Source organism: Scomber scombrus, chromosome 8 (genome assembly GCF_963691925.1).
Source record: "Scomber scombrus chromosome 8, fScoSco1.1, whole genome shotgun sequence".
NCBI lineage: Eukaryota > Metazoa > Chordata > Actinopteri > Scombriformes > Scombridae > Scomber > Scomber scombrus.
In genome coordinates, this window is record NC_084977.1 from 24,098,043 (window position 1) to 24,112,562 (window position 14,520).

Below are 14,520 nucleotides of genomic sequence, written 5' to 3' on the forward strand. Positions count from 1 at the left end.
TTGTCATATTGACTGAATTATTGAAAAACAGACAAATATTGATCATTTTCTACTGATTGATGACATTGTTAGCTGTCGATTGAAAGAAGAGAAAAATAAGCAGTAACTTCATCTTCATCTAATTTACCTGAGAGCACACAGCATGAGTCATTTAAAACATTCCAAGAGTGAGTTGTACACTGCTACCCTCTAGTGATCGGAAGGAGAAACACTATCTGTGCCAAATTTAATGGATAAGACACACAGGGTCAAAAAAACGTTTTTCCCCCAGTACAATTAGAGAAGCAAAGCATACTCAGAGGCAACAACATCTGTTTTCTGTTTACTATTTATTTCTGTGCACTGCACTTGATCATTATGTACATCCTGTAACAGTAAACAGAACTGAAAAGGAACACATGAACATAATTTTACACATTTTAGTAATACTTTAACAGCAGACAGGCAAACACATAACGTACAGTAGTCTGTATCCAAATCAGATCATTTCCATACATACCACAACTTCAAACAACACACATCCATTGACTACAATATAGAGGTTAGCTTTTAACATAGCTGTAAGATTGCAGATAGAGAATTCAGTCAGCGAGGGAGCTTATGAGGGTTATTTCACATGTAGGTCCTCGGTGTAAATAGAGCACAGAAGCACATACTACACACTTTCTGTGTCTGGTAGGAGTTCTTCAACATGTTCTACTCAGTCTTTTTCAAGGACCCATTTCATAATCTCTCTCCAGTGATATGGTGAGCACCATATTTGAGTCCCCTGATCCATTTTGGGTCCCAAACCGGTTTAAGAAACAGCAGTCAGACTCTTTTTACACTGGTCAGTATTCACTCAACATCCTAAGTGTAGATGAGCAAAGTAAGAATAATGGATAAAAATGAATTCCAACAGAGGGACATTATGATGGTTAGATATCTTATCCATCAACTCAATCTCCAAAACACACAGAAAGCATGAAAACAGTAATGATGTTAAGAACTTAAACATGAAGGCAAATATTTTGCTCAATTTGTGCGTTAAAAATTATTCAAGACACATTTTATTGTGTGTTATTTAAGTGGATTTTACAGTAGAACGTTTGTATAAACAAAGTTGAAAGATGTTGATGGTATAGAGTCACAATTATATTAGTATTTTTTGAGAACCTCAAACCACAAAATTATGTTTTCAAAAATTGAGAATTGCTTCATTTCCTTCATGATAATATTAAGTCATATATATTTACTGTTTTCTTATATATTTCTGTCATTGGCCCATGGGCTTCATCCCAGGGTTTTAAAAAACTTTTACACAAGGAGATAATATCCCTAAAACACGTACCAAAGGCATGGGAGAGACCAATATACAGAGGAACAATCACATCAGTCAGTATGTTAATGAAATTATATGAGGAGAGATTCAGAGAAGTTCACATCTGTTCTGGATTCAAACTATTCGAAACAGCACCTGCAACATGTACACCTCCTGACAAAAGGTTGACACATTGAGCCACATGTGCTGTACCTCACATTTGATATGATATAGTACCTGTATTAACTGTCCAGAAAAAAGCTGCATGATTATTATAAATAAAAGTGTCAGTGCTGTGACAGAAATGTCTCACAAAGGTAAACAAATGACATCAAGTAATCAAAGAAAAAAAAACATATTGCAGCTGCTGCAAATTAATCAGTGTTTTGATAAAACTGTGATAGTGAGAGCAGATATGTAGAATCTTAGTGAAATTAGGAATTTAAAATATGAAGATATAAGATACAGTACAGCATATTAATTCACTCATCAGTTTGACATGATTTACAGGCCGTTTTATGACAAAATCATCCATCAAGTCATGACTCTTATTGCATTGTATGGAGTTTGTGGGACTGATGTTTGAGCACAGTTATGTGATTGCTGTAGTTTGGAAAACAATAGAGACGTCTATAAAATGCTATACTGACAAAAACTGTGATATGGTCTGACAAGGTTCTCCCCTTGCTAGTTTGTCAGTCAGTCAGTTGGTGAATGAAAGAAAATGGTCCAAAAATATTCAGCTTTAAAAACACAAGATAAGGACATGTGCATTTAGTTTGAACCCAAATGGAGCAGCCCTGATACACAAATCAAAAATGAACATGAAGAAAAATGAATGAATAAATAAATAACAATGGCTTTCCTTCAAAGCTGCACAGATTAAAGTAGTCAGTTTGTGCTTTCACTGAGCTCCCCGGTTGCTATCATGCAAAAATTACTGTATGAGCGAGAATGCATGAGGCCTCAAGGTGCTTCACGTATGGATCTGTACATGTGCTAATCCTAAAATATTCAATGTCCAGTTTGCAGCAAACACAGAAAAACATGGCTCGATTAGATCAGACGTACCAATGATATCACCACTATGTTTCGTCCACCATATTAATACTAAGTCAGGAGTGTAAATTTTAGCAGCCTTCTAACGTGTTTTTATTGTAGAGACCCACATTTTTAAACATCTTAATTAGTTTTTTTCATTTTCAATTATCTCAAGCAAACTAAATTTTAAGGCTAGTGGAGATTGAAGCAAACCTTTAGTCAGCATTAGTCTCAAAAGCAGCAAACGTTCTTTGCTTTCATCCTTTTGCACTTTCATAAAACTTTCTAAATTAGACAGATAATTGCTAATTTGTATTTCCAAATAGCCAATTTGTGAAGAAAAACAGGTTTGGCGTAAGTTCAATTTCACTTCAATCAGTGAAAAAAAAGAAAAATGTATGATGCAGTTGCTTTTTTTGTACTTCCATTTAAAAACTGGATTAGATATCACAACATTTTCAATTTTCACATGCATTACATAGTAAAATCTACTTCCTGAAGAGAATGTGTTGAAAATGACTTGATTGTTGCTAAATATTTGCTGTGCCTTACAGACTAGTTAGCGCTCTGAATAACTTTTTTGAGCAGCTTGCAAAAAAAACAAAAAAAAGCTTGTTCATTACACTCACTGATTTGTTTGTCTATCTTATCTTGTGTGTCTATTGTCTCTTGATTTCTTTTGGTCTGTCTGAGAATCAAGACTTGCTCTGTTTTGTCAGACATCCCGGTGACTCTGCTTTGGGTTGGTTCAGGGCTATGGACAATCGACAAGGAAGGACAATGTTGCACCACAAAGAGTAGGTAGGTAAACTGGAGCTACAGGGAGTCTTTTCTTTAGTTACACTGTTTAGTCTGGACACTGTAGTTCTGCAGCCAACTGGATGTTTTGTGTTTGCGTGTCGAGAAGAGAAGCATGGGTCAAAGCACAGGTATAAAGGCAGATGTTGTGGGTTGTGGCTGTAGTATGTTGACCAGAGTGGTGACACATTTCAGGTTAGATAACAGAATCTGCAGGGACATCGCTTCATCGCTCACTTCCAATCACTTCCTATCATCTCCTCAGTAGAGGGGTTTTTGTCCTTGGCTATCAAATTCCGACCAGGCGTCATTTAGCTCCATGAAAATCATCTTGGCATATTGTTCATAGAGTTGTCCTGTCGCCTGTGATGGAAGAGAGAAAAACACAAACTGGTTAAACCCATAGGAAAACCAGCTTCAAGCATGTTGCACTACTGCCCATATCCCCAACAGTCATAGCAGGCAAGTGTTTTGCCTTAGGCACTCACCTGAATATAAAATACCCGCTTTGACATTACTGATTGGACTGTGGCCAAAAAACTAAAAGGTGACATGTGCTTTAAAGATTGAGCAAAGAGATAGGGATGCAGCACTTTTTAGTGATACATGAAACAGTGTTTATGAACTCCAAGACTGCAGTCAACCAAGAACCATGTAAACAAACTGACACCTGAGAACATCAATGTAACCAACTGAGAGGGTAACAAAAAGGTAGGTGAAAAAAAAAGTGATGTAAACATGACAAAACATAAAAACTCACCAGAGAAACACATAAAACAGTGTAAAACATGAGCTCACACTCCATAAAATCACACAGCATTGCAATAAAACTATACTTTCCAAAATGTCTAAACACTTTCCCTAATACATTTTATTAAGTTAATCAATTGAAAAATAGTTATAATAATAAACTACTATTCATATAGGGTTTTTCTTAGACAAAAATGTTTTTGGGAGACGGTAGTCTTTAGTTGAGATAAGTCACCAATGAAAACTGATTGAAGATAAGAGGAGCTTTGTGCTCTGATGATTAAAACCCATTTTGTAACCATCAAAGTCTGCATGTCCTGTATTGCATATCAGCTTAATATAAATCCACACTGTGTGTTTATAAGTGTTCATGTGTGTACTCAAACGTGTCCAGATGTTCCTCCTTTTAAAGTATGTGTGCTTATATGCATTTAGTTTACTTTTTCTTGTCATTACTAACTGTGCTCATGCTTCTGTGGGATTATGCAACCGAATCATATCTGACCTACAGCTGCCTCAAAGTCTGAATGTCATGTTTTGATGATAGAAATCCTGCCGTCTTGTAATGATTGGTCACCAGGTATTGATCATGTGATTCACTCACTAGATCCTTGTGACTGTGTACATTTAGGGGTTGCACCTACATGCTTGTCCTGATAAAAGAGAGGATGAATACAGGGGAAAGAGCCCACTAGCTATTATTTCACAGCAGGTCTTGGAGCCAGAATTCCTGGACAGCAGAGAGAACAAAGGCTCATGACTGAAACCACAAGTAAGGACGTTTTATTGGCTAGTGTTGCCTTACCATTCATAAGCTTTGTGTTTAATTTATGACAGGGCAGCTATTCTATATTCACTTTATGCATTTCACAGGTAAAATCTGCCTCCTGGACTCCAGATGATAGCCCTGATGTTGATCTTAAGCCTGGTGAATACTGCTACATGAAGCAAACGCATCCACAAAAGTCTCACTGTGAAGAATAAGCCAGATTTTGTGGATCAATGACTTCCATTTCAAGAATGCTGATTGTCCGATATCTCTTGACGCTGATCCTGGTGGAGTCCATCATGGGAGCTCCACAGGCCAGGAAAGCCCCAGATGTAAGAGTGGATAATATCAATATTTTCCTAACAATGGCATGGCAAGTCGCCAACCACATACACCCTAATTCCAGCTGTTACGTCTGTGGCCTCATGCCTTACACCGCAGGAGAAGGCTTACCTCTGATGGCCTTACCTGCCTCTGACTGTGACACCTGCCACCTGCTGCATATTCCCTTGTCTCAGTCTTATTCTCACCCTGATTGCCCACGTATCTCCAAAATGAGACCTCTTAACTGTATTGGAAGGCATGCAAACTGCTACAGATGTGTAGAAACACCAAAACCTGTCCCCATACAGCTCATTCCTCAGCCGTTCCCTTGGTGCCTTGAGAATGACGGCAAGAGACCAGTGGGAGAATCTTCCTGCCTTCGTACTTTTAAATGGGACCCACAACAGACTGACATTGAATTTACAACACTGGATTCTGCGCCCCAGCAATGTCTGAAAGCAGCGGGCCAGGCTCACCTCAGTGCTCTAGCTCACCGAACTGCCAGCTGTTCCATATCCTCTCCTATGGGAATGTACTGGGTGTGTGGAAACCTTGCATACCCATATCTTCCGGTGGATTACAAAGGACGCTGTGGCTTAGCATACATCATCCCAGCTATGAGAGTCGCTAAATCTCTGCCACAGAAATCTCTTCTTAAACGAGGACGACGTGGAGTTTCAGATATCTTTGGGACACATCATCAGTCACCCTTCAAAAATAGCCTTGGTCCCCTTCTCCCTTTTTATGGCGTTATGTCTGCTTTAGATCAAATTGCTGATCTGTCTCATGCAATAGAAATTATCGCGAATGAAACTGGTAAGGCTCTAATGCTTTTGTCAAGTGAACTCAGCTCTGTTAGACTACTAGCTTTACAAAACAGAGCTGCATTGGATTTTCTGTTAGCAGCCCAAGGAGGAACTTGTGCTGTTATCGGTTCTGAATGTTGTACCTTTGTGCCTGATTATAATGCCACTATTGGTAATATAATTCATCACCTTCATGATACTGCTAGCTCTGTTCACCAGGACAGTAGTTCTTTATTTGACTGGTGGAAACCTGTTTTTGGATCTCTGACGTATCACTTTGTTGGGGTGATGATTGTTTTGCTTGTTTTCATCATATTTCTTTCTTTATTTATATCATGTGTGAAAAAGTTCCTATTCAATCTTAATTAATGTTAAAACAACCTTTTCCAGTATTTACTTTGTCTGAAATTATAAAAGAAGGCTGTGTTGACACTTGTATTGCCTGGATACTGCCAATCAACTCTGATCAAACCAAACCAACACAGTCCTGATGAAGTAGATATGCTAGAGTTTTAAATAATAAAAAATGGTAATAAATAAATGTTTTTATAAGCTGTTGACTGTTGCTTGTTAAGTCATTTATATTTAATATTACAGCGAACTGTTCATTTCTGGCCACTTGGGGGCAGCAGAAACAAGCTGTAAACACAACCCTGACAAGGGTTTATAGTGAACATATTAACTTTGAAGTTATTATGTTATGATTAAATAATGTCTGGTTGAATATTGCTTCTGTGATTCTCTGTATCAATTAATGAGCTGTCAATAGTTGTGTTGTTGCTTCACTGCTGTCTAAATAAATAAAAAACTTGTTACACATCAGAGAGGTCTTATACTCTGGCCCTGAAGATGAAGTTTCTCACTGTCTTACCTTATCTGGGTGGACGACAAGGACTGCTTTGCGGTAGACCTTCTTGACCTGTTCTGGAGTAACCAGGTCAGCCATGCCCACAGGCTTCCAGCGTGTCTCTCCCTCCCACAGCACAGTATGCATAGTGGACAGCAGGGCACGGATGTTACGCTCCTTCCCCTCGATCCAGTCCAGAATCTGGGACACAAACGTGGTTGGTTAAGGAAGGGGAGCCATTAGACACTCATGACCAGATCTGTAACAATTCTTAATGGAAATGCTTTGAGTTACTTTGGCTTTGATCAAATGTTTTTAACGGAAGTAATTAGTGGAACAAAAGTTTAGTCGTGCAAGACTACAGTGGTTGCTTAATTAATCCTGGAATAAACAGAAAGGGTTTAACAGCCAAAGGTTTTTGAATACACCATCCTACTTTTGGGAACAATTGAATTATTTTTTCTGCGCTACACTGGATAAACAGGTGACACAAAAACCCAAAGGAAAGTCATGTCAAACTGTAAGAGTCATGGGACTTCATTTTGTTTCTCACAGAAACATTGAAAGCAGAAAAGGAATAACAAATTACTCCTTCTCATTTATACATAGATGTTCCTAAGTAATACATCACTCCTACCTTTATTTTCTCAGGGTCCATCTCTTTGGCCATCTCCTCCTTCCTCATCTCTGCTATAGTCCTGGGCCCTTTCTTCTCTTTGGTCCCTGAAAAGCCCTGACCAGAGAGCAGGTCATCAAAGTTGGCAGCCGAGGCCTTGGGCTTAGTACCTGTCAGAAAGAGATACAAACGGAAAGAGAGAAAACACACTTTTTCAGCTTCACAGCCACTTCTCGTCCTGTAAAATTAAATGCAATGCACTATGAAAAACTGTGATCAATGGATTCCTTTACATATGAAAACATGCCCCACCATCAAATTGTTTATGTATTAAAAACACATCCAAGTATTACAACAACCTTTCTACTCTATTTTTCAAAATATATTAAAATTGATTTGAAAACTGATTTTCATATCATAATCATGCAGTCTTATTCTGATCTGGTTGAAATTCTGTGATTAACCAGTTTTTAAAAACCTGCATATAAAACCAGCATACTAGAAAGCACTTAGACTGCACGAGGGTCATGACCACTGAGTTATTGCTATCTAAATGTATCATGTGCCACCTAGAGGTGAAATACCATTAATTGTTTCTCAGTTGATACAAAACGTGCTAGTGTAATCTCAGTCTTATTGTCAAGAATTCTAGAAATCCATATGAAATATGATACACTGCCAAGAATTCAACAAATTAACAAAATTTGTATCATAACAACATTAAAACGTCCTTCCATGTTTCTTTCTCACCCATGGCACTCTGTGCTTTGACTCCAGCACTGGGTGAGCCTCCTCCCATTGCAGAGAAGCTGACGTTGTAGTTGGGTCGATTCTGGGGAGACGTGTGAGGCATGGGGGTGTGGCTAGGGCTGGGTTTTGGCTGTGGGGCAGGGCCTTGTCCTTGGGATTGCCATCCTCCACCGCCTCCAGCACCCGGCTGCCACGAGGGGAAGCCAGCTCCCGTGTGGGGCTGCCATCCTCCTGTGTGCTGGGGAGATGGAGGAGGCCGCGATGGGGAGCCCATGGGAGGAAATGAAGGGGTTGTTCCTGTAGGAGTGGTGGGCTTGCTGGAGAAGCCAGAGCCGCCTGAAAGAAATTGATAGTTATAATGGCAGAAGAGATGGTGGTGAAAAGACACAAGTGGACAATTTCTACTGACTCACCTCCAAAGCTTCCCCCCAGGTTGCCTATGTCAGCGAATGGGTCCAGGGTGTTTGGCTTGGTTTGATGGGTGGGGGTGCTGTGGACCGAGCTTGTGGGGCTGGTAGTGGCTGATCGACTGCCTATACCGAATCCAGCTCCTAGATCAAGTGACCAAGACAACAAGGAGAAGATATATATTATTATTATATATGAGAATTTATATATTTAAAAAAAAAATAAGATATATACATAAGAATATAGATTTTCTTATATTTTTGAGCCCAACTGTTACTCTGAGCCTCACTTAGCACTGTTTATAATCTTATAGAGATCTTTCTGTCTGTTTCAACATTAAGCACCACCAGCTTAGGATAAACCACTGACAAGTTTAGATATGTTAAATTATTAGACCAATATCCAGCACTATTTGTGTTTATATATGTGTGACTGTGTGGTTTGGTGTACCTGTGTTTGTGGTAGCGGTCTTGTTCCAGTCCCAGCCTCCCTTGGCATTTTGTTGCTGAATGTTGACAGTTGGAGCGGTGGGCGGGATGGGGGAACTCCGACCTATTCAAGCACATAAAGGTTTGTCACAGACGGAGCACACAGTGAATGGGAACTGAGCGTCATGAACCCACACAGGCGGAGAAAATAATATCAAAAGTTTGAGTCTCAGGCATTGTTAGGGGGCTGTTAGAGGTTTGAGGATGTTTAAAAATACCTAAAAACATGCACCCAGAGAAGTCATGTACAACTTGTTAGAGATTGGCAACTACTATTACAAATATTTTAAGCCTGTTAGGCTTGGGAAAGGTTAAGGCCTGTTTTTCATTGCATGGTGTGAGTTTGGGTTGGGTAAAAGCCAATCATATGAAATATGAAATTAGCATGATACACTGACTGAAATGCATACAGATTATCATACACACACTGCTCTGTAGAAATGTAAATTTCTTGCCATGTATTGGCTTCAGTCTGACTTCAGGTTGAAAAATGTTTAAGTTGATGGGAAATAACTTGTGCTGAAGGTGAAATATCAAGAATGTGCTGTTTTACTATTACTGTGGAATAGTAATGAGACAGGCTGCAAATACTTATCATGCAAACTCATTCAGTGCCAAACATACAGCAGCAATATGGAAAAGCTGTCTCTTGCAAAGCCAGCATCTGAGAGCTACAAAAGTAAAAAAAAAAAAAGCTATCAAAACACAATGCAGTCTAAGTTTATACCAGAGTTAATGCATGGAGACAATCACAATGCACACTTATGTTAGGGCGTGGCAGAGGACACGCACATGCTGTATAACATGCCTTAACCTTAAGTGGGGCAGTCTACTAAAATCTTTTCAGTGTGCAGCAGAGCAGCAAAAGCATGCCTTACCCAGGCTTGTAGGCTGCATGGTGGGTGATGGAGAGCGAGCAGCATGCAGGAAGGGGTCTGATTGCCCCATGTTACCTTGTCCAAGGAGTGAGCCCATCATTTCCTGAGGCTTAGGCATGGGACCCGTCCCAAAGGGATCAAACGCTGAGGTAAAAAAACATAGCCATCACTCTTACTGTCTAATTTTAGAGAATGAGATGATAAGACATTTTTTTAAATCATATTTTTTTCAACTTTTGCATCACAGATATATAGTGCCATTGGGTTTCTTTGTATAATACTGTATATATGTACTAGTTTTCTATAAGTAGGAAAATCACTCTAGAAAATGATTAATGTGATAATGTACTGTGTAAGTTTTTTAACCTTTTCTGACCTGTGACAAATTCACACATTTTCATGACCTAAGCTATTTGAGAACTGGTATGAGTATTTTTTTTTTTCCATATTTCATTTATTTACAGTATTCAGCAGTATTATACAGCATTATTTTACATATTTATATTTTAATAAATATTAACTATATCAATTTGACAAAATAATCTTAACTCAATGCTTATTTATCACCTGATGAAAAAAGGAAAATGTGGTTCAAAGTGCCAGAATAATTTAATAAGTGTATACTACTATTTCAAAGCCCTATAATCTTTCGTCTTCTTTCTTTCATGCTCAATAACTATATCAGGCTTTAGAAATCTACTGAAACCCTGACTGCATACCAAGCCTTCCAAGTGTACTTACTGTAAAAAATCCTTTTTTTTAATGTTTTAATTGACTTACAAACTTATCTCACCTGGTCGGGCAGGAGAGGGACATGGTGAGGCGGTGCTGGGGGCTACTTTGTGTGGTGTGGACTGGGTGGATGAAGCCCCACTGGTTGGCTGGGGAGGACCCCCAAACAAGTCCCCAAGGAGGTCAGTAGTTGGAGCTGCAGTACTCAGAGGCTGAGATGAGGGACATGGAGTGCTGATCCCTCCATCAAGTCCAAGAAGATCCACTTCCTCAGCGGGTGCTTGGGCAGCATGTGTTGGAGCAGGGGGGTCGGGTTTCTGGGGGGCTGTACTGGTGCTGCTTCGCTGGCTGGATAGAGACAGCATCTCATCATCTGAGGGCTCACTTTCTTCACCATGGGCCCTACCATCTGGGCCTCCGTGGGGCCTGGTTGGCTCTGTAGGAGGATGAGACAGAGACAGAAGGAAAGAGGTAGAGAAATAAATAAACAAAGTAAGAAATGCAGTGTATTAGAAAATGAGAAAGTGGCATGTAAAGTGGAGAAAGTAACAATTGGATAAGAAGCTGACAGGAAATGAATTGGGGCAAAGTAGACAGAAACACAGAGTAGGTTAAGAGAAAAAGGGACAAGAGCAAAGTAGGGAGTAATGGGAAACTACGTAGGTCATCTCTGCTACAAGAATAAACTAGTCTCCTGATACTGTGTGCTATAATAAACTATGTTGCACACTTTGTTATCTGCCACTGGTAGCTGCTATTAGCTAATTAGAGAGGATAATGCCTAAAAAGCACAATCAATCTAATCATTAAATATACTGTACACTTTTAAAGTAGACTATAAACTTTGTACTTAGCTAGTATTAATCAGGAGCAATATTTCACTTTGGTAGAGCATTTTTATTTGTACCACTTAAGGCTGCACTGTTTCCCCCCTTATAGTACATCCATTTGTAATCATCACTGGGATACTGTGTTTCTCCCCACTGTTCCTCATATCTACAAATATATTTTTAAGGAACATTTTTTCCATGTATAGAGAGAGAAAAATATATATGTGACAAGTTAGGAATTTCTCACTATAGTCATTTATTCAGGTTCCCATTGGGTTGGTAATGCCAGAGGCATCAACAGTAAACATTTCTACCAAAATGATATATCACTACATAGCAAGGACGGGATTGATTTCAATTCAATCAGTACAGATTGTTAAAGGTAATAGCCAAGTAATTTTCTAATAAAAGATTTGTTTGTCAATAAGGTCAATATTAAAAATAAAAATAAAAAAAAAATACTACTCATACACATTTGTATGATTGAATTGAAGGTGCACTGAACCAAGCCCTGCTTAACTAACATCACTGAACTGTACAGTTTATCTAACAGGTCTGTGCTCTCCTCTACTGTCTTACCCTCCAGATCCAAGCCCTCCATCTCATCTTGTAGGAACAAAAATAAAAGTGAGTTCATTAGTTTGTTTGTGAGTTTGCATGTAAATGTCTGTGAATGTGTTTTTGCACATTAGCTTCAACAGGTATACTACAATAGTTAGCTTTTGAATGATCTATAGCAAGTGCGAACCATCTAATCTGTGTATAGAAAAATGAGAGTATGTCAGCGTATGAGCATAATTGCATTGTGTGTTTATGACAAAAAATTGCTTTTTCTTGTCATAAGGACAAACTTCATGTTTAACGCTATACACGAACACGACTGTTTCATGTTAAAGGCCTAATGAGAAACCTTTCTCAGTATGACTGGATACTAAAGGATTTCATTTTAACAAGAAACCTTTCTTGTAATAACATACCACTTTATCTTGTTTCAAATCAATTACACTCAATAATATTTATTTGTTCCCAAGGGGTAATTAAAATGTCAGGCATATGAAAACAGACTTTAACATAAAAATTAAAAAAAAATACACAAAAATTAAAAACATCTCCCAAGTGTTAACTGCGCTTAAAAAGTGTGTGATTTGTTGGGGTTCTAGGGTGGTGGGAGGGGAATGAGTGTTCTTTTGCAAAACTCTCATCATTTCACAATCATGAACATATCTTATTAAATCAAACTTTTCTCATTATAACATGATAAGTTGGTTAATTGCTATAACAAGAAAACTTCCATGTCATTAAAACAAGAAAAGGATCCAGCCTACGGAAACAATGTTGTGGCCTACATCAGATAGAAGAAGTGTTGCATGGCTTGATTTGATTATTATTTTCTTTTTGTTTATTTGCTTTTGGAAGTCCTTGTTTTGCTACATTTGTGAGAACCACTATGAGTTTTGGCCTACAACGATATCTGTTTTGCGAGTGAATAAACCTTAGGTTAGTGTAGGGTTAGGGCTTGGGTTTAGGGTAAATTTAGGATTATGAATAGTTTTAAGTAAGGGTAAATGGTTAGCTGCCATGGAGTAGATATAGTCAGGAGAATGTAAACAAAAAGATATGTATCATTTTGAATTCATTCATGACATTTAAGATGGAAACATTATACCAACAAAAACAAATGTTTTACTAGCCAGTATGGTGGATACCCATCATGTTTGAGCTTTTCAGCAAGACTCATCCAAAGAAACCCTCTGTGAGAGAAAATACCAGGGACCAAAGAGATTAACACGATCTATCCTGAAGTATGGCAGGATTTTGGCTTGCTTTTTTCACAAAACTGTTAGATAAATTAATGACAGTTAAGCCAATACTGTGGTAATCTGAAGTCCTCACAGATGTCCTTATAGAGCCTTCCAAATCAAGTATGGCTTACATGTACAACAGTGCCAATGTTTGTCCCCAGTGTTCCCGTCAATCCCACAGTACCAGCAATAGCGAGCGCGTCCTGATGTTCCTGGTGGCAGGAGAAAAGCACAGTGGGGTTGAGGTCTTTACAGGGGAACTGCTCCCACGGTGGCGTCAGGTCTTTCTGCTTGTCCACCCCCTCGACCTCCACGTCAAAAATCACATGGAAGAGCTGGGGATACTTCTCGGGAGAGTCGCATGCATCCAGCTCTGGTCTGTGAGGAGAAATAATGTGTATGAGGAAGATGATGTAAGAGTGTGATAGTGAGAGTCAGAGAGGGAGAATATGATGATTCAGTCTTTCAACCAGCTACTTGCACTAACCATATATTAAGTTATTGGAGACAGTTTTAAGATAAACTAACTGTAAAGGGTTCAACAAGGTTTCTTTTCGTTCTGTACTAATGATTAAAAGACAGAAAGTTCTTACTTGTTAAACTTTAACATGGTGGTTCCAGGAGCAATGAAGCCAGTGTGGAACTGGATCTGGAAGATCTGGGTGTTGGACACCTAACAAGAGTCGGGACAAATTTATTTAGACCATGATTGTGTACAAAATTGCATCAATTGCCAAATCTACTGTAGTCTCTCACTGGATTAATTTAATTTCACTGTGAGCACAATGTTCACAGAATCATTACTCAAACAGAAATGATGTGTTTTTGTGCCAAAACTTTCTGTTCCAGCTCGGTAATGACAAGGTAACAGAGAAATAATATTCTGATAATATGAAGGTCATAATAAGGAGTATCCTGGTAATTACAAAGTAATAAACAGGTAATAACTTGCTATTAACAATACGTGTATCTAAGTAATATTAAAGATACGTTCATGTAGAGTCAATATTTCTGCAACATGCATCTATTTTGCCATAATTCTTATGATACCATTTTTTGTCCTAATTAAATTTTGACCAACTGTGCAACGTGTAGTAGTGTGCTCATGTATTTTTTACAATGCAATTAAAATTATTATTGAAATTTTGGAGTGCATACTCTATTAAACGAATATCTGGGCAACATATTTCAATTAGAAGTAGAATAATATAACCAGAACAAATTATGGCCAAAACTACACCCAGGTTGTTAAAAAAATACCAAAAAAGAAATAAAAGACATGGAATTTTCATTTTAGAGTCAACTGTGTATCAACAATATATACTGTTTCTCTCTGTGCTGCAGGAAACATTCACATTTTCATAAACTAAGCACATATGGG

General features: G+C 38.5%; 2 protein-coding genes across 6 annotated transcripts in view; both read right to left on the bottom strand.

The window, feature by feature from the left end:
- The window catches only part of ak4 (adenylate kinase 4), a 439,278-nt gene that overhangs the window by 388,759 nt on the left and 35,999 nt on the right, over positions 1–14,520 (bottom strand). The gene's annotated exons all lie outside the window — the stretch shown is intronic.
- dnajc6 (DnaJ (Hsp40) homolog, subfamily C, member 6) overlaps positions 320–14,520 on the bottom strand; it is a 42,727-nt gene continuing 28,526 nt past the window's right edge. For 4 of the 5 annotated variants that reach the window (XM_062423933.1, XM_062423931.1, XM_062423930.1 and 1 more), the window contains 10 exons: positions 13,733–13,812; positions 13,324–13,517; positions 10,569–10,943; positions 9,776–9,919; positions 8,860–8,961; positions 8,415–8,552; positions 8,002–8,337; positions 7,273–7,421; positions 6,660–6,836; positions 320–3,502 (listed from right to left, as the gene is read on the bottom strand). In XM_062423933.1, coding sequence (XP_062279917.1) covers positions 3,401–3,502; positions 6,660–6,836; positions 7,273–7,421; positions 8,002–8,337; positions 8,415–8,552; positions 8,860–8,961; positions 9,776–9,919; positions 10,569–10,943; positions 13,324–13,517; positions 13,733–13,812 — 1,797 coding nt within the window. In that variant the 3' untranslated portion in view covers positions 320–3,400. The remainder of the gene's footprint in view (positions 3,503–6,659; positions 6,837–7,272; positions 7,422–8,001; positions 8,338–8,414; positions 8,553–8,859; positions 8,962–9,775; positions 9,920–10,568; positions 10,944–13,323; positions 13,518–13,732; positions 13,813–14,520) is intronic. The other variant, XM_062423932.1, reaches the window with a different exon arrangement.